The sequence below is a fragment of the Ammospiza caudacuta genome, chromosome 28, assembly GCF_027887145.1.
Source record: "Ammospiza caudacuta isolate bAmmCau1 chromosome 28, bAmmCau1.pri, whole genome shotgun sequence".
Lineage (NCBI taxonomy): Eukaryota > Metazoa > Chordata > Aves > Passeriformes > Passerellidae > Ammospiza > Ammospiza caudacuta.
The window spans coordinates 2079178-2096795 of NC_080620.1; the positions used below are offsets into that span (position 1 = coordinate 2079178).

The 17618-nt window shown below is 54.7% G+C and overlaps 1 protein-coding gene across 3 annotated transcripts; it reads right to left on the minus strand.

Annotated features, from left to right (window-relative positions):
- Nucleotides 1-2199: 2199 nt before the first annotated feature.
- MOB3A (MOB kinase activator 3A) lies at nt 2200-16207 on the minus strand. Of its 3 annotated transcripts, none has more exons than XM_058821025.1 (4): nt 16100-16207; nt 5955-6459; nt 4125-4327; nt 2200-3301 (listed from the first exon to the last, which is right to left on the minus strand). In XM_058821025.1, exons 2-4 carry the CDS (start codon nt 6370-6372, stop codon nt 3272-3274), a joined length of 651 nt encoding a protein of 216 aa, XP_058677008.1. In that variant the 5' UTR covers nt 6373-6459; nt 16100-16207; the 3' UTR covers nt 2200-3271. The 3 variants fall into 3 exon arrangements, with proteins under 3 accessions (XP_058677008.1, XP_058677007.1, XP_058677009.1); XM_058821024.1 differs by lacking the exon at nt 16100-16207 and adding an exon at nt 11413-11626; XM_058821026.1 differs by lacking the exon at nt 16100-16207 and adding an exon at nt 10501-10611.
- Between the last annotated feature and the right edge of the window lie 1411 nt (nt 16208-17618).

Consider the following 17618-nt stretch of genomic DNA (forward strand, 5'->3'; position numbering starts at 1 on the left):
TTAAAATCTAACAGTGTTGACAGTGACTCTTTGAGTGACCCTAAATCACTTATCTGTGACAAAGTGATGTTGTTGGCAGGATCCTAAATCCAGATTCATGGCAGAACTGAGGCCCTGAAGCTCCTGAGGGTTCAGGGGATGGAGAAAGCCAGCAGGGGAGGATCAGAATGAGCCATGGCTTCCTGGGAGCAGCAGGAGACCCTGCTCTGAGGCACAGGAAAGGAGCATTTCCCTCGGAACATACGGCAGCCACAGCCCCCTCCATGCTGCCAGCCCGTGCCCGCTCCAGCTCCGGGGCAGATGCCATCTGTGCTTTTTGGGAAGGGATCAGCCCTGCAGAGGGGAGGCTGCTGGAGCCCTGGGCACTCTACCTGCTCAGCCCAGGCCCTGCAGTGCAGATCTGCAAAGCTGTTCTGTGGGCTCAGCAGAGCCTTTGTGATGCCTCTGCACCCAACCTGTGCCAGGGATGAGAGAAAAAGCACCCAGAGGTCCTGCTCAAGGCTAAACCCCCTGGCCAGGCTGGGCTCAGCTCGGGGGGCTCAGTTTGGGGGGCTCAGCATTGGGGCCACAGTTTGGGGTGCTCAGCCTGGAGGGCTCAGCACTGGGAACTCATCCCTGAGGGCTCAGTTTGAGGGGCTCAGTTTGGATGGGCTCAGCACTGGGGCTGCAGTTTGGGGTGCTCAGCCCTGGGGGCTCAGTTTGGATGGGCTCAGCTTGTGGTGCTCAGCCCTGGGGGCTCAGCACTGGGAACTCAGCCCCAGGGGCTCACAGCTGCCTGCTCCCTGCAGCACTGCAGCTGCAGCTCAGTAAACACGAGATGAAAGCCTGGGGAGATGAAAGTGGGGCTGGGGCTGCCGAGGCAGAGGCAGAGTGAGGCTGAGCTGTGGCTCCACAGACCTGTCTGGGCAACATCCTGCACTGCCGGGCGTGGGGCCGGGCTCAGCCACCCCCAGCCCTGCCACATCTTCTCCTACAAAGGTGCTTTTCCTCCTCCTCCTCCCTTGGATGAGCTGGTCTGGCATGGGAGGGTCTTTCCCCCAAAAAGAAAAGGGGGCTGAGGAAGGCAGGTCCCTGCAGCCCTGTGGGTCACAGGTGTCACACATCCCCAGACAGCACCCACAGCACTCCATGGGGTGTGGAAGGGGAAGCTGAGGAACAGCAGCAGGAGCTGCCCTGGCTCGGAGGGCTGACCCAGCAGCTCTCACCACCCACCAGCAGCCCCACCACAGCTCAGCACTTGGGGCCTTGCAGGTGTCCTGGTTTCAGCTGGGACAGAGCCAGTTCTCTCCCCAGGAGCTGGTAGAGGGCTGTGTTTGGGATCTGGGATGAGAATAATGCTGATAACACACCGATGTTTTGGTGTTGCTCAGCAGTGCTTACCCTAAGCCAAGGACTTTGTGTCCCGTGCTCTGCCAGCAAGGAGGGGCACAACAACTGGGGGAAGCAGGGCTGGGACAGCTGACCCAGGCTGGCCAAAGAGATATTCCACACCATGGAACAGCATGTTCTCCAGCTGAGCTGCACCCACAAAACACTGGGAGAGAGCTGGAGGATGGCCCCAGCACCTCACTGGGCAGGGGAACAGGCAAGAGCCAGTGCTGCAGGCAGGGAACAGGAGGAGCTGCAGGAGGGAGCCCCTCACTCCCCTCCTGGCCAGGAAAACAAATGTGCATCCCCCAAATGCAGTTTTTCCCAATTTAGTCCACCAGCCTCAATGACTGCATCCCTGCATCCTCCCCATGGCAGAGGAGCCTCTTGGCAAGTTGGTGAGCTGGAATTCCCCTCCCCTGCCCACTTCCACCTGAGTTTCAGAGCTGGGAGAACAGCTCAGCCCTGGGGTACAGAGACACTGCAGACACAAGTCAGGACAACCCCTGGGTCAGGCCCCATGGCCTTGGAACCCAGCACAGAGATTGGATCAGCCTGGACCTGGCACAGGGAGAGCAGGAGGAACCCAAGCAACCCCCAGGAGCCGTGCCAGGAGCACACACCCACGGGCTCCCAGCTCCCCAGCACAATCCCCAAGGAGCCCAAACACCCAGGGTTTGTTTTGCTGATGGGAAGGTTCTGACGAAGGTGCAGTCACGAGACGCTCGGCGGCGGCGTGTGCTGTGTAAATACAACATAATTTATTGGTTCCATTGCAGAGCACGAGTGGTATTTGTACGAGTGTCCTAACGGCAGGATGAGAAACGAGAGAGTCACGTATGTACAGAGATTCCAGGGAATGCTTTGTAAGGAAGAAGTGGTTGGTTAGTGGTGCAGTTTGGTCACTTACTGGTCCCCAATCCTAGGTAGACCCACTACCTACCAGGGGCACTGCCAAGCTCTCCTTGTGCAAGCAGCGGGTGAGGCTGGGGGGCTCTGGCTGTACAGCAGAGATTTTGGTCCCAGATGTGCACAGCTGGATGGGATGGTGATGCTGATGAAGGGGAGAAGGCTCCATACCCCAGCAGGGAGCAGGATGGTCCCAGCAGGGTCAGCGTACCACGAGGACAGGGAGGGAGGGAGGGAGGGGATGGAGGAGAATTCCTGGTGCCTGTCCCAGCACCTCCCCTCTGGTGGCTCCCATGAGGAGCTGCCAGCGTGGATCTGTGTCCCCACGGGGACAGCGCAGAGCCACAGCAGGGCTGTGTGTGCAGAGCTCAGCTCAGGGCTGGGCTGACACACGAGGGCACATTTCCAGTCCAACAGCAGCAGCCCCAGCTGTGGCAGCCATGGGATGAAGCCCAGTCCCAGCTCACTCAGGGAGCACAGGAGAGCCAGGCCTTGGGGACAGGTGGGCACAGAGCAGCTCTGCCCCAGACCCAGACTCACAGCCAGTGGAAGAGGTGCTGGGGGATCCATGTACACCAGTCCTGTTCCCTGCCTCCAGGGGTGGGAAATGTGGATCCCAAGGGAGGCACTGCTTCCATGGCAGCACCAGCCCCATGACACAGCTCTGTGTGCAGTGTCTGGCTCAGCTCACTCAGGGCACACAGAGGAAGCAGCTCAGGCAGCTCTTCCCCGCTCTGAGAGCCAACATTCCCATCAAGTGGCCCACAAAATATTTTCTTTCTTTTTTATAGAAATTACTATAAAAAATTAGTTAATCTAGAGCATCTTTAAAAAAATATTCCTGCAGTATCACAGTTTTACATTGAAACTCATTAAAAATATATAATTTCTTCAACAAAACGTCTCTGTTCTCCCCTTGAATCACCTCTCCAGTCTGGGGCTGGGGCTCGGAGTCCTCGAGGAGGTGCCGAGGTGGGAGCAGGGGGGTCTGAGCTCAGTGGCACATCCTGGAGGTCATTTCCTTCTGGGAAAGGGACAGACAACACAAGGGACTGTGAAGGAGGATGCAGGCTCCCAGGTGAGGGTGTAGATAAAACCCCCCTTGTTTAGCTGTCAGTATCACTCCTGTTGGGTACTGACAGCTGAGGGTGACCCTGCTGCCCAGAGCTCCAGTTTGGGCAGGGCTGTGTTCCCCCCACCATTCCCTGCACATCCCAGTCACATCCTGACTCCCAGGTTCCTGACACTTACACTGCAAGGCCTGAATTTGGACAACCAGCTTTAGAAGGGAATCATGGAATCCTTAAGGGTTGGAAAGATTCCCAAGACCATCAAGTCCAACCATTACCCCACCACTGCTGTGTCACCACTAAACCATGTTCCCAAGTGTCACAGCCACATGTTTTTTCTAGGGATGATGTCTCCAACACTGCCCTGGGCAGACCTTTCCAATGCCTGTCCCACCCCTTCAGTGAAGAAATTTTCCTTTAAATCAAATATAAACCTCCACTGGCACAGCTTGAGAGTTTCCTCCTGTCCTGTCACTGGGACAAGACTGAGCCCCTCTGGCTGTCCCCTCCTGTCAGGAGTTGTGCAGAGCCACAAGGTCCCCCCTGAGCCTCCTTTTCTCCAGGCTAAGCCATCCCCAGCTCCCTCAGTTGCTCCAGACCCTTCCCCAGCTCTGTTCCCATCTCTGGACATGCCCCAGCCCCTCAATGTCTTTGTTGGAGTGAGGGGCCCAAAACTGACCCCAGGATTTGAGGTGGGGCCTCCTGAGAAGGTTCCAGAGCCCTCTGTGACTCCCCCAGCCCTGTGCACAGACCCTGAGAGCCCCCCCAGACACTCACCAGGGGCTCCAGCTCCTTGGTGTCTATGAGATTGAACTCTTTCACAAAGTAGTAAAAGTGCTTGTAGCAGGTGTTCACGTGGGCCTCGGAGCCCATCTGGGTGATCCTGTCGAAGTGGTGGATGTAGACGTGGACAAACACCCGGAAAAGCCTGGACAGAATCTTCTTCACCACTGGGAGGAAGTTCTTGGGGAAGGGAGTACCTTGGGAGGGGAAGAGTGGCCATGAAAAACCTTTGGTCAAGTTAAAGCTGGCTGCTTAGGGCTAAAATAAATTGGTAAAATGGACAGATTGATGGAAATTGGTATAATAATAAATTGGTAAAATGGACAGATTGAGGCAAAAGTTCTGTCCCTGGTAATTTCCAGCTCTTGACTCCTTTTTCCCTTCTTTTGGGAAGGGAAACACATTTTTCAAAGCACAGATTTTTTTAAGTGATGCACAGAGTGATGCACTGCTGTGACTGAAAGCAGAGCCCACATTCCCAGCAGTTGTTTCAGTCAGACAAGAGTTTCTTCTACTCCTGCTTGATGTATTTATATAAACAGTGCAAAACACCAGATACAACCAAGCAACTTCCCAAAGGAAAGGGCTGTTAAGTCCCCACAGTTATTCCTTGTTTTGGTACATCTTTAGCTCTTTGGTTAAAAATTAAAGCTGTTTAGGTTCTCTTTGAAGGCTCCAGGACTGTTTGGCTGGGCCCCTGCAGCAGAGCAGTGTGGCCATGCAGCCTCCATGGGATATCAGGGTGTAAAGTTCACACTGTTTCTGGAGGAACAAGGACGAGTTCAACCCTTTCCTTGCTCTGCCACAGCTGCAGCATTTCAGTCAGCATTGAGGGACCTGGTTAAAGCTGAGCTGAAGACAGAAACAACTCAAAAACCCCAAACCACAACCCTCGTGCTGTCGGCAGCTCGTCCTGCAGCCCAGAACAGAACCAACACCCCCAGTGAGGTCCCCAGAGAGCTGCAGCAGAGCCTGTGCAGCGTGAGAAGAATGGCTGGGGAGGGTTTGGTGCTGCAGCTCGCTCAAAACTGGCTGTTTATGGCCCCCCTCCCCTCTCTGCCCACTTCACACCAGGTTTAAGCAGCATTTTGGCACAGTGGAGGATCCCTGTGGATGCTCAAGTGGCAGATGTGCCCCAAATAGGGACCAACTGCATCCCATCAGAGCTCCAAAGGGAAAAACACCAGGGCAGGAGGGAGGGAGGGAGCTCTGCTGCACCTCATCTCCTCCATCCCAGGAGACAGAAGCTCTGCATAGGCTCAGTTGTATTTACCTGCTAATTTAGAGACTAAATTCTTCCATCTTCATCACAAAATAAACCCCAGCAATCTCTGTCCCAAAGCTGCCTTTGGATATGGAGATTGACGTGTCTTAGGCCAAATTCCTGGCAGTAGATGAAACGTGGCCCTTCCCTCCAGGCCTGTGCCAGCATCCCACCCCTCAGCAGGGGCAGAGGCAGCCTCTAATAACAGAGGGGGTGATTATGGCAGGTGACACCATCACCAGGTGACACAGAGCTGTGCCTCAGAGCTGGGCTGGCCAGCAGCTCCCAGAGAGCATCCTGCATCCAGCATGAGCCACTCAGAGACTGACTGAGTGCTCCAAGGGCAGCCTCCTGTTTCACTGGAAGTACTGAGGTATGGATACTTGAGGTATCTGTGATCCCAGTGGGATCTGGGTATTCCAGCACTGCAGAAGAGCTCACTGCACATTGGAAACAGCTCTGCTGTGCTGCAGCATCTCCTGGAACAGCAACAGGACTCCACAAGAAGGCTCCACACCCCTCCCTCCCTCCCTCCAGCCCCAGCTGGGACCCCAACTCACCGACATTGGTGGGGAAGATGTCCTCGTTGTTGATCTGCACCTCGATCCAGTCCATGAGCAGGTTCATGTACTGGGGCGCCGACAGGGCCGTGGGTTTGCGGTACTTGTGCTCGTCCTGCCACCTGTACTCGTACTTGGGCCCCCCCGACATGACGGGGCAGGACTGCTCCGTGCAATAGTCACTGATGGTGCCGTAGATGAGGTTGATGCGGTTGAAGAAGTCCACGACGTGCACGGCCACCCAGTCGTTCTGCTCCTCGCCCGGCGGCAGCTGCACGGCCACCTTCAAGTCCAGGCCGGCGTTGAGCGAGGCCTGGGCCTTCTTGTGCAGCTCGAAGCGCTGAGTGCCCGGCTCGAACTTGCGCTTGGGCCGGAAGGTTTTGTCCTTGTTGAACACTTGCTTCAGAGCGTGCGACATTTTCCTCCTCTGGTGTGTCCTGCAGGCCCGCAGCGGTGACGGCCTCTGATCTTCACAGGAACCTCCCTCTGCTCATCTGGTCCTGATCTGCAACACAGCACAGAAGGGGAGCGATTAGGAGCAGCTTTCTCCACAGGAAACCTCGTGTAAATCCCATAGGAAGAGATCTGGGATGCCATCTGGGCCCTCGCCCCACATCTGAGAAGGGGGGGAGCCCACGGCAGCTTTCCATCCTCCCCCTTCCCTTCCCCAGCTGGAGGGGTGGCCTGGGCTGGACAGAGTCACCTCCTGAGCTGTTCCATGTGGGAATGAGGGAACAGCCCCACAGCCATGGGATGGGGCTGCCACTCACCCTGACAGTGTCACATCTGCACCCCAAGGCTTAGAAATGCCACCACCTGCTCGGCTGACATGCACTGAGAAAGAAGGGTAAAACCAGCTGGGTTTCACCCAGATCCCATTTTCACCTCTGCATCCCCCCTTTGGAACAAGGCCAGGCCAGGTCATGCCAGCCCACGAGACAGCTCAGAGCTGCTGCCAGACAGCCCCCACCAAGCCACTGAAAGTGAGAGACAGGAACCAAGGGTGGAGGGCAAAGAGAAGAAGAAGTCACAGCTCAGGCACCCGGAAAGCAAATATCCTGAAATAACACCAGCCCTGAGAGCAGCCACAGCCTCTTCTGCAGGTGCACACAGACCATAAACATATTTCCCACTTCAGTTTAGCTGTGTTTACAAGTTGAAAACTGGAAGATGAGGGGAAGCTCATCTTCCTCTTCCAGACTGTAGAAAATCAGCTCCAAGGGTGAGACACAAGTTGAGATCTGAAGGGATGCTGACAAGAAACACATCTCTGTTTATCTGTAGCTAATTATACCTCCTTTGTTCCCACATCCAGCCCCTCACAGAATTTGTGCCAGGCTGCTCTTTGATGAAAGCTTATGGCAGAAAGCTTTGTGTACCAAAAATATTATTTTACATGTGCTGGACAGAGAAATGAATAAAGTAATAGAAATTAAGCTGATGCCTTAAATAGCATAAATAAGTTTCCATAATTTCATAAGCAAGCAAGCAAAAAAAAAAAAAACCTTTCCCCAGACAGAATCTACTTAGATTTACATGAGGCCTCAGATTGACATGAGTGTTGCTCCAACAGGTAAATAGTGTCCTCCAATGCTGGCAAGCACATCCCAAACTCAAGGTCATGACTACCATGGCTGCAATCGAGCCCATCTCCAACAGATGCTGCAGTGCTAATCAGCAGTTCTTCTCTGAAGAAAGATTAAAAAGCTTTAAAGCCAAGGCCTCTTGTTTCCTTATTTAATTACAGTGAGGAAGAAATCCCAAACCACTCCAGTTCACCTCACTAAGAATAGGCTCAACATTTCCTGCGGGAATGGGCTCAGTAACCTCTTCCATGCAGGAGCTGAGAGATCCAAACCCCAACATGGGCTATGATGTGTTGGGAGAAACCCTAGAAGCAATTTAATGTGGGCTGAGAGGTGAATCCAGAGCACATGTGTCATCATGGAATGGTTTAGATTGGAAGGAACCTCAAAGAACATCCAGCTGCCATGGGCAGGGACACCTTTGGTGGGCAGGGACACCTTTGGTGTGTAGGGACACCCTCCACTAGATCAGGCTGCTCCAAGCCCCATCCAACCCGGCCTCCTGCTGCCAAAACAGCTGCTGTGACCCCGTGAGCCACCTCAGGGGAGGCAAACCCAGCACAGCCCCCTGGCAGATGTGTCCTTTGGAGCGTGATCCAGCCCCAGACGTGGCAGAGGAAGCAGTGAAGGGTGTGGGGAGACAGCTGAGCAGGGCTGGTTAGCAGGAGCTGTGTCACAGCCTGGCCACATCCTGTGGCAGAGCAGGAAGCTCCGGGGACTGCGCCCACCCCGAAACAGAGGCAGGGCCCCCACAGAAGCAGCAATGTGGGCAGCAGGTGCTGAGGCTGCTGCTGCTTCCAGCAGAAACTCCAGGGAAGCTCCTGTGATGAGTTCCCTGTGCTGGAGATGGAGGAAAACACATCCTCACACAAGAAACCACAAAGCAGCAGCAGCACCCCCAGCAGTGACTCCATCCCTGCTTCTTTTCTGGAGAATCTGCTCTGCAGGGCTGCCATGGATGTGGATGTAAAACCTCAGGGTGAAAACGAACATCCCCTGGCTTTGGCAACACACATCAAGAAACAAACACCAACCATTTTCCTCATCTGAGCAGGATGAAGAGACTTTTCACAGAATTCCAGAATATTCTGAGTGGGAAAGGACCCTCAGGGATGATCAGTGCAGCCCTGTCCCTGCACAGCCACCCCAACACCCCCACCCCGAGCAGCCCTGGGAGCTCCTGCAGCTCTGGCAGCCTTGGCACCATTCCCTGGGCAGCCTGGGCAGTGCCCAGCAGCCTCGGGGGGCAGAACCTTGCCCTGAGCTCCATGCCAAGGCCTGGCACAGCTGCAGCCCTTGCTGGGCTCCCATCCCTGTGCCAGAGCAGAGCTCAGCCCCTGCCCCTGTGCCTGCCCTGGGGAGGAGCTGCAGCCCCCGAGGAGCCTCCCCTCAGTCTCCTGGGCTGCAGCTGAACGAGCCAAGTGCCCTCAGCTGCTCCTCAGCCCTTCCCCAGCTCCGTGTCCCTCCTCTGGGCACTCTCCAACAGCTTTGGGTCCTTCTGATCTCGTGGTGCCCAAAGTGCCCCCAGCACTGGAGCTGAGGCTGCCCCAGGGCAGAGCAGAGTGGGACAATCCCTCCCTGGGCCTGGTGCCCCCAGCACAGGGTGGCCCTTGGGGCTGCCAGGACCCAGCAGTGACTCAGATCCAACTTGCACTGACCAGGACCCCCAGGGCCCTTCCCAGGGCGCTGCTCTCCAGCCCCTCATCCCCAGTCTGTCCCTGCACCCAGGGCAGGATCTGACACTTGCTCTTGTCACTTGTCCAGCCCCCATATTCGTCAGGGTCTCTGTGCAGGGCAGGTTACTCGGTGTTGAGGCAGTACTTGTCCTACAAACAAATCCCTGATCCTATGGAGACATCATCCCTGAGAACTGGGGAGCTCAACACAGAGCAATTGTCTCTCAGACGATTCAGCATCTGTGTGAAGCATTAGCAAAATGAGTAGCTGAGACATCAAGCAGATGCAGCCTATTTAATTACGGTCTCTGACTGCAATGAGCTAAAAGAAACATTTAGCTCTAGGAAAAAAATAAAAATAAAGAGGCACAGAGACCAAAGCATCCCTGACATTGCTCAGAGATGATATCATCTGTACAACACCTACTTCCACAGGCAGGAGTCACAGCTGACACCGCCCCTGCACACGAGGGAAAGGAAAGGTTAGAGACAATTGGGAAATGGGACATGCAAAGCACCTGGATGCTATCTGCAAGCTTTAAAGGTGGGGGGAAAAACCACTCCCCCCCTAAACAAACCACCTCAGTACATTTTGTTGCCTCCTCCTTTGAGCCAGCCAAGATCACAGCAGACGTCACTGGTGCTCTGAGAGGACCTTGGCCAGCGCTCAGGATCAGAGCCCTGACCCCCGTGGGCTGCCCAGGGCACAAACACACCTCCAGCTTATCCCAAGGACACGGGAGGAGCAGCTCCCTGCTGGGCTGGACCTGCCTGCCCAGAGGGCTCAAGGCCTGGCCCTCCCTTCCCCTCCCCTCCCATCCCAAAAGCTCCTTTTCTCTGACTCCCTGCTTGTGCAGCTCCAGTGCTGGGCTGGTTTTGCTGCCAGGGCTGTTGCCATTCCTCCTCCTCCCTCACCAGGATCACGAGGAGCTGCCTTGGTCTAACACCAGGCTCTGGGCAGAGGAAGGAAGCCCAGGCAGCAGCTTCCCAACTCTTGGTCACTTGCAAAAGCAGCTGAGAGTCTGGAAAAGGGAAGAGTCAGCTCCTCCAAAACACCAGGAAACTGCCTCCCCCTGCACCCTGCTGAGCCATCCCGAGGTTTTCCAGGAGCCAGCAGAGTTCCCGACAGAGGCAGAACGGCCCAAAAAGGACTCCAGGAGTCCCATGACTGCTCCATCAGTGCCAGCCCCAGCAGCACTCCTTGCTCCCCTCTGCTGCCAACACTGCACAGGGGTTTAACAACAGCCAGGCAAACCAGCAAGGCAGCAGTGAGCAAGCTCCTACCTGTGCTCCTGGCCTCAGCAGTCACTCCTGCAGAGGGTTCAGCCCTGCTCTGCACTCTCTGTAGCACTGGCAGGCACTGAGTCCAAGCTTCCTTTTTCAAAAGAAGGGAAAAAACCTCCCTGTTGGTTCCATGGGCGGCACAGCCCGGCGGCTCCGCGGCTGGGGAGGGGTCAGACACGAGGCCGCCTCCCTCTCCCTCCTCCATAACCCCAGCGCTGGGCCGGCCACGTCCTGCTGCCTCTGCTGGAACAGCCCTTCAGCACAGCCAGGCAGCTCCTCAGATCAGGGATTGTCCAGTTTCCTGTCCAGGAAGCCAGGCTGCTGTCCTAGCATCGCTTGTAACCCCTGGGTGGGCAGACTGTGACAGCCACCGTGTCCCCAGAGATCCCCAGGAGAGGAGAACCACGATCCTGCTTCCCCAGAGCCATTCCCAGGGCCCTCAATGCCAGGCCAGAGTTCCCAACACAGGACACAACCCCCCCTCGACTGATAAAGCAGCCCTGATAAAGGTATTTTGCATGCAATGAGCATTTAAAGTAAAATCTTGAATTTACAGAGGAAAAGCAGCTTCAAACAGGCAGCTTGCACAAAACAGCCAAGAGGGAGCACACGCACATTTTTTCCACAATTCCACCCCCTCCTCCTTTCCCAAATCCCTTCTCATGGCCACTCTGCACCAGCTGTGTGTCTCAGGACAGGACGATCCTGGTTTGCTCCATCAAAGGAGAGATTTCACTACAGAGAGCAGGGAGCAGAACAATCCTGGCAGCCACACCACACTAATGGCAGCCAGTTCCTGCGCCTCCAGAGCCAGTCTGGCAGCAAACCAGGGCTTCTCTTCCTGGGACGAGACTCCCAGCTGCTCTTTCAATGGATCTGTGATATGAGGAGCAAAGGCTGCCCCGTGCTTACCTCGGGCAGGGCAGGGCAGGGCTCAGAGGGCTCGGTGTGGCTGAAGGCACCTCTGGCCATTCATAATCCCGGCCAGCCGCCACTTCCACGTCAGCCGCTTCCTGTCTGGCACTGCCTCCAGCCTCCCGGCCCTGGGAGCTGCCAATGTTTTCCCAAAATTAATCCTTCCCCTCTGCAGGCTCTGCCTTTCCTCCTGCAGATCACTCCATGCTGCTGCAGGAGAGCTGAGCTGTTCCCTTCATTGCCTTCCCTGCTCAGCCCCTGCAGCTGAGGCTGCTCAGAAGTTTCTGGAAAAGGAGCAGCTCGACCCAGCCCAGCTGCACCCCCAACCCCACTTCATTCTGCTGCTCTGCACAACAACATCCACATTTTTCTTTTAGCAGCAGCCTTCGCAAGCAAATCTGAACAGGGCACACTGGAAATGCTGAATTCCCAAGGTTTGGGCAAACAAAGAGCCTTTTGTCTTTCACCAGAGTCAGCTTTAAGAAGGTTCTGCCTGTTGCCAGCCACCCCCAGGCCTCGCTATTCCAATCTGCTGCACAATTTGGAAATTCCCGAGTAAGAAATGGCACAGCTCTCCTGGGACTTCCCACGTCTCCAGGCCCTTCCTGGAAACAGGGTGGCTTAGGGGAAGAGGTTGGTTTAGGAGCAGGACAAGGCTATTTGCATGAGAAAAAAGCATAATAAAAGGCCAAAAATAGTTATTCTGGGCTTTAACTGGCACCTCCTTTGCTCCTGCAAGGCCAAGCATTCCAAAGTTGAGTTAGTTCATGGAATAAAGGGAAAAGCCCTGTTAAATTAAGCAGTATCTGGGATAGCAGAGGACCCACCAGAGGTGAGGGGAGCTCTGGCAGAGCCCATCAAGAGCTGCAGGTGGGAATGCTGCTGCTTGGAGCAGAGAGCCCAGGTCAGCCAGCAGTGAGACACCAGCATCCATCCCGGGCAGATGGATGAACAGGGAGTTTATTGCTTGGCTTCAAGATCAGGATTGACATTCAGGAGGGATGTTATGGGTGACACTACTCACACTGCACAGGGATGCTGAGGCAGTGAGTGCTGGGGAGGCTGGAAAACCCAGCCTGGCAAGGGAGAGGGAAGGCAAGAAACCCAAATTTCCAGCGTGGTTTGTCCCCCTGGCCCTTCCTCCCCACAGCCACAGAGGGAGAGAAGCCACAGGAGAAAGTAAGTTCTGCAAAAGGTCCCCTCGTGCTTCCCTGCCCAGAGGGAAAGGTCAGGCAGCAGATGCTGCAATCCCCAACTGTTCCCAGTGACTGCAGGGAGCCCCACGGAGCCCCAGGTGTCACTGACTCAGGGCCAGCCCTGCTGCTCTTACGTGACAGCTGCAGCCACTGCAATGTCAGAGCCTTGCAGAGCTGCTGGAAGGTGTCCATGGACCCTGCAGGGCTGGGGCTGCGTGTGGAGGCAGAGCTAATCCTCCGTGGCTCTGCAGGGCTGGGCTAAGCTGACAGGCTGGGTCACGACTCCAGCACGGGTTAACTGCACTCACAAGAATTTCCAGGGGAGAGCCAGTGATGGCACAGTAGAAGCAGCTCCCACTTTTCCAGGAGCCTCTTGCTGTCCCCACTACAGGGTGGTGTTTATGAAGTCCCATCTGAGCTGCTCACCTCTCCCTGTTTGTGCAGGCTCTGTCCTGTCCCACTGGACACGGATATTTCTGGCCCCACAGCAGTTCCATTTCCTCGAACTTTGGCATCTGCCCCCACCCAAGTCAAAGCTAACATCAGTTTGGAGCATGAAATTTGCATTAGGATGATAAAAAGACTACGGCACCATTGTAACAGCAGGCTGGGATCCCAGGAAGTGTGGGATCACACCCTAGGGCTGAGCTGGAGCACGAGCTGGCCACACAACCAGCCTTTCCCAGAGCATGGATAATCCCAGGGACAAACATCCCTTTTCCCTATGCTCATGTTGGGATGAATGGCAGGATTGTTTCTTGCTGACAGCAGAGGCCCACGAGGCCTCTCCTGCCCTGGCAGGAGATACAGGAATAACTCAACCCCTCAGCACAGCTCCAGGCACAGAACAAGCCCATGGATGTGGAGCTGGAGACCACCTCAACACCAACCACATCACACAGGCAGAGGAAAGGGAGCAGGAAGCAAAGGCAGCCAGACAACAGCCCCAAGAGAGGCCTGCAGAAAATACAGAGCCTTTCAGAGCAGCCACAGGCCCAGCTCAGCTCCTGCTGCAACCTCAGCCACAGCCTGGGTGGCTCCAGCTCACCTTCTGTCCCACGAGCTCCCTGGAACAGCACAGGGTGACACATGGCAGTGTCTGCAGCACCACCACGGTGGCCTCCTCTCACTCACACTGAGCCAGCACCAGCAGCAGCCCTTTGGGACCTCAGCCAGGTTTTCTGGAGGAAGTCAGAGCTGTCAGATGTGATGGATTGTTTTGCTCTGGCTTTGCCCACTTGCAAATGTTGTTGTTTTGCTGGAGTTTTTTTCTGACTTCCACTGCCTCCATCCCTTCCTCTGCCCTCCCTTCTGCAAAAACCCACCCAATTACACCAGGAGCAGAGCAGCAGCACCTCCACCACACCACCAGCTCCAAGGGAAGCAGGCAGCAGAGCAAACCAGGCCCCAGGGACACCTCTGCCTCTGGAAAAAGGAGGATAAAGGTGCAGCCTAAGGTGCACTCTTTACTGACAGCATTAGCTGGTATTACATATTCCTAAAGATAAGCTGATAAACCTCCAGTAAAGCTGGTTCTGGATCCACTTACAGCAGCATTTATGGCTCAAGAATCAGAAGATACTTCCCTGCTTACTAGAAATTAAAATTCAGAAATTGAAAGCAATTCCCTTCCCAGGCCTGTGGACAGGGCTGGAAAGGTTTTGCAATCTCTGTGCTCTGACCCCAGATACTTTCACCACTCACATGGGACATTTTCTCTTTCATTAAGTGGCCATGGAGATCCCTGGCCTGCACAGAGGAGGAAGTGACCAAGCACAGCAGAGATCTGGAGAGCCCAACCTCCAAAATGGGATTAAATCCCCCCATTCCACTGTGGGGGAACTTTTCACCCCATCAGCAGAAGGGCCATGTTAGAGGTGGACAAGGAAGCAGCTCCAGAGGCAGCTGAATGAAGCAGGACAACTTTGTTCAGGATGCTGAGTCTACTCTGAGCTTCCCAAGCCTTGGCCAAGCACAAGGGAGAGCCCATTTCCATCTCTGATGATGGCACAGGTGACAGAACAACAGAGCTGCCAGGTGAGCCAGGCACAGGGAACCAGCTCCCTGCTACAAACCAACAGCTCCAGGTTGGAAAGAATTCCCACCCTGCTCTCCCTCTTTTTGGGGATTCTGAGGATTCACAAGCTCACCCCAGGTTCACCTCACAGGAAGTGACTAAGACAGAAAGTGAATCTGAAACATGGGAGACACAGTGCAGGGGACAGCGACAGACAAACAGGGAGCTGGAAATGAGCCTGAGGTTGGGAAAGGAAGCAGAGAGCAAGGACAAAGCCCTGGGGACTGTGATAAACAGGTGGCTGGGGAAGTTTCACATCTCCCAGCAAAATCCCTCCCTGCCATGCAGCTTGGCAGAAGATTTCCAGACCGGAAAGGGACTTTTAACAAAGGGATGGAAATCTAGAAAGTGTGGCCACTCCAAGCTCTAAGAGGAGGGAATCCTGCCTTTCACTAGCACTGACACAAAAGCTTTTCCCAAACATCTGTGCTGGACACTGGACAACTCCAGATCCCCTGTCCTTTCCCTCCAGAAGACTTCCTGCCCTTTCCTTTTGCCTGTCCTTCTCACACAGGTTTCTTTGAAGGAGCTGAGCTCACTGTGCCCAGATCAGAGCAGAGGCAGCTCTGTAAGATCAGGATTCCTGAGCCTGCAGCAAAAGACAGAAGCAGAGCAAGAGTTTGCTTTTAAGTTCTCCTGACACGTTCTCCCTCATGACAGCTGAGCCGTGGCTCACCATGACCTGAAAAAAATGGAAAATTCCCCATTCCCCGACCAGTTTAGAGACTGAAAGGTTGGCACTTCAGGGCTATGGTTTTAGCTATAGCAGCTAGGCTGCAGAAAGTCGGGAAGGAGAGGTGGGATAAAATAGGGAAGTTGAAAGCTGTAACTCCCAGTTGTGCCACCAACCCCCTTACTCTCTGCGGTATTTTTTTTCCTCATTATGAATTTCCCGGTTGCTCATGAATCCTGCAGCAGGTCCGATCCCTCTGAAGGGAGGGGGCTGTGCCCAGCAGCCAGGGGATGTCCCATGCAGGCGGTTTCTCCTCCGGGCCGGGCCAGCACAGGCAGATCCATACCCTGATCCATACCCAGATCCATACCCAGATCCCTGCCCTGCCCGCCCGGGGGGCTCCGGGCCCTCCTGAGGGGGCTCAGGCCGGGCCGCGGCCGCCATCGGCCCCGCTCAAGCAAACACAAACAGTTCACGAACGCCCAGAGCGGGGATGCGATGGCTGCGGCTCAACAGGTCCCGTCCTGTCCCGCCAAAGCCGGGGAGAGCCCGGCCCGGCCCCGCCGGGGGACCGCGGCCACCGGGGCTGAGGGGACACGTGGGCAGGGCTGGGGACACGCGGCCCCCTCCCGGCCCCTTTTCCCCAGAGGCCCCTCCGAGCCCGTCCCGCAGGGCCCTCCGCCCTCACAGCCTCTCCCGTGTCCCCCCACACCCCCGAGCCCCTCACAGCCCCCGCACCTGCCGGACGCGCTCCCTCGCCGGCGGACGCGCACCGCTCCCCGGGCCGCACCACTCCCTCGCCGCGGGCCGCAGCACGCCCCGCGCGCCCGCCGCGCTCCCGCCGCTCCCGCGCCCTCCCGCGCGCCGCTGGCGGCCGGCGCTACTTCCTCTTAAAGGGGCCGCCCCCGCCTGAGCCGGCCCCGCCCACGGGAGGAGGGGGAAGGGACGAGGCACAGTGGATGTAGGGGGGGGGCCGTTCGTGTTTTACCGTATTTTAAAAATTTTATTCTAGGTTATTTAACTCTATGTTCTTTTATTCTATTTCAATATTTTATTCTACTCATCAGAATAAGTAGAATAAAATATATTTTACTTTCTTTTATTTTCTTCTATTTTCTTTCATTTTCTATTTTATTTTATTTTCTACTTTATTTTGTATTATTATCTTTATTTTATTTTCTAGTCTATCTTAATTTTATTTTGTTTTATTTTCTATTTCATCTTTTTATTTTCTCTTTTATTTTTATTCTATTTTAATTTTCTATGTGAATTTGTTTTCAATTTTGTTTTCCTCTGTTTATTTTATTATTTTCTTTAATTCTATTTTCTTCAATTCTATTATTAACACATAATTCTATGTATTTATTTGTGTAACTGTATTTATTTTTTCTTTTATTCCATTCCAGTTATATCCCTCTCTTCCCTTTTATTTATTTTCTTCTATTCTGCTTTATTTTGTTTTTTAAAAAATTATTTCCCCATTTTATTCTGTTCTGTTTTCCTTTATTCCCATTTATTCAGTGTTTGTGTTTTTGGGAGCAGGGACAAGGCGGGGGGGTCCAAGAAGGGCATTGGTCCAATGGGGGCAGCTGCAGGGACCTGCCCAGACCTCAACTTTAAGGTCATAAAATGGAGAAGTGGCCGGAACCAGCCCCTGGTTCAAAGGGAACTGCTCACAAACGTCAGGATAGGGAAACTCAAACCCCGCTGGGAAATCCCTGGGAAGCCCAAAACCAAAGGTGCCAAAAGCTGAACCAGAGCTGGGAGCTCCTGCCCCGTGAGGGGTTTTCCAACACTCCTGGCTGGAGCCGGCAGTTCTCCAGCCCAGGTGCCCCAAAACCTCTGCAGAGCCCAGTTCAGTCCCTGAGGTGTTCACAGCCCACACCCAAACTCACAGAATTCAGAGAAGGAGCTGAGTTCACTGTGAATCACTGGGTTGTCAGAGACCTCCAAGATCATCGAGTCCAACCCAGCCCAAACACACAACTGAACCCTGGCACCCAGTGCCACATCCAGGCTTTGTTAAACACACCCAGGGATGGGGACTGCACCACCTCCCCGGGCAGCCATTGCAGAACTTTATCACCCTTCTGTAAAAGACCTTTTCCTGATATCCAACCTAAGTTTTTTTCCTAATATTCCTATATTTCCCCTGGTGCAGCTTGAGGCTGTGTGCTCTGGTTCTGTCAGTTCCTGCAGACAGAGCCCAGCCCCAGCTGAGCACAGGCACCTTTCAGGAGCTGCAGAGAGCGATGAG

Bases quoted from the DNA above. Each gene is read 5' to 3' on its own strand.
- MOB3A (XM_058821025.1), bottom strand. From the start codon at position 6,372: ATGTCGCACGCTCTGAAGCAAGTGTTCAACAAGGACAAAACCTTCCGG. The intron at 4,328-5,954 runs GTGAGTTGGGGT...TCCCCTCCCAAG, and splicing joins CATCTTCCCCACCAATGTCG to GTACTCCCTTCCCCAAGAAC. The intron at 3,302-4,124 runs GTGAGTGTCTGG...TCCCTTTCCCAG, and splicing joins CCAAGGAGCTGGAGCCCCTG to AAGGAAATGACCTCCAGGAT.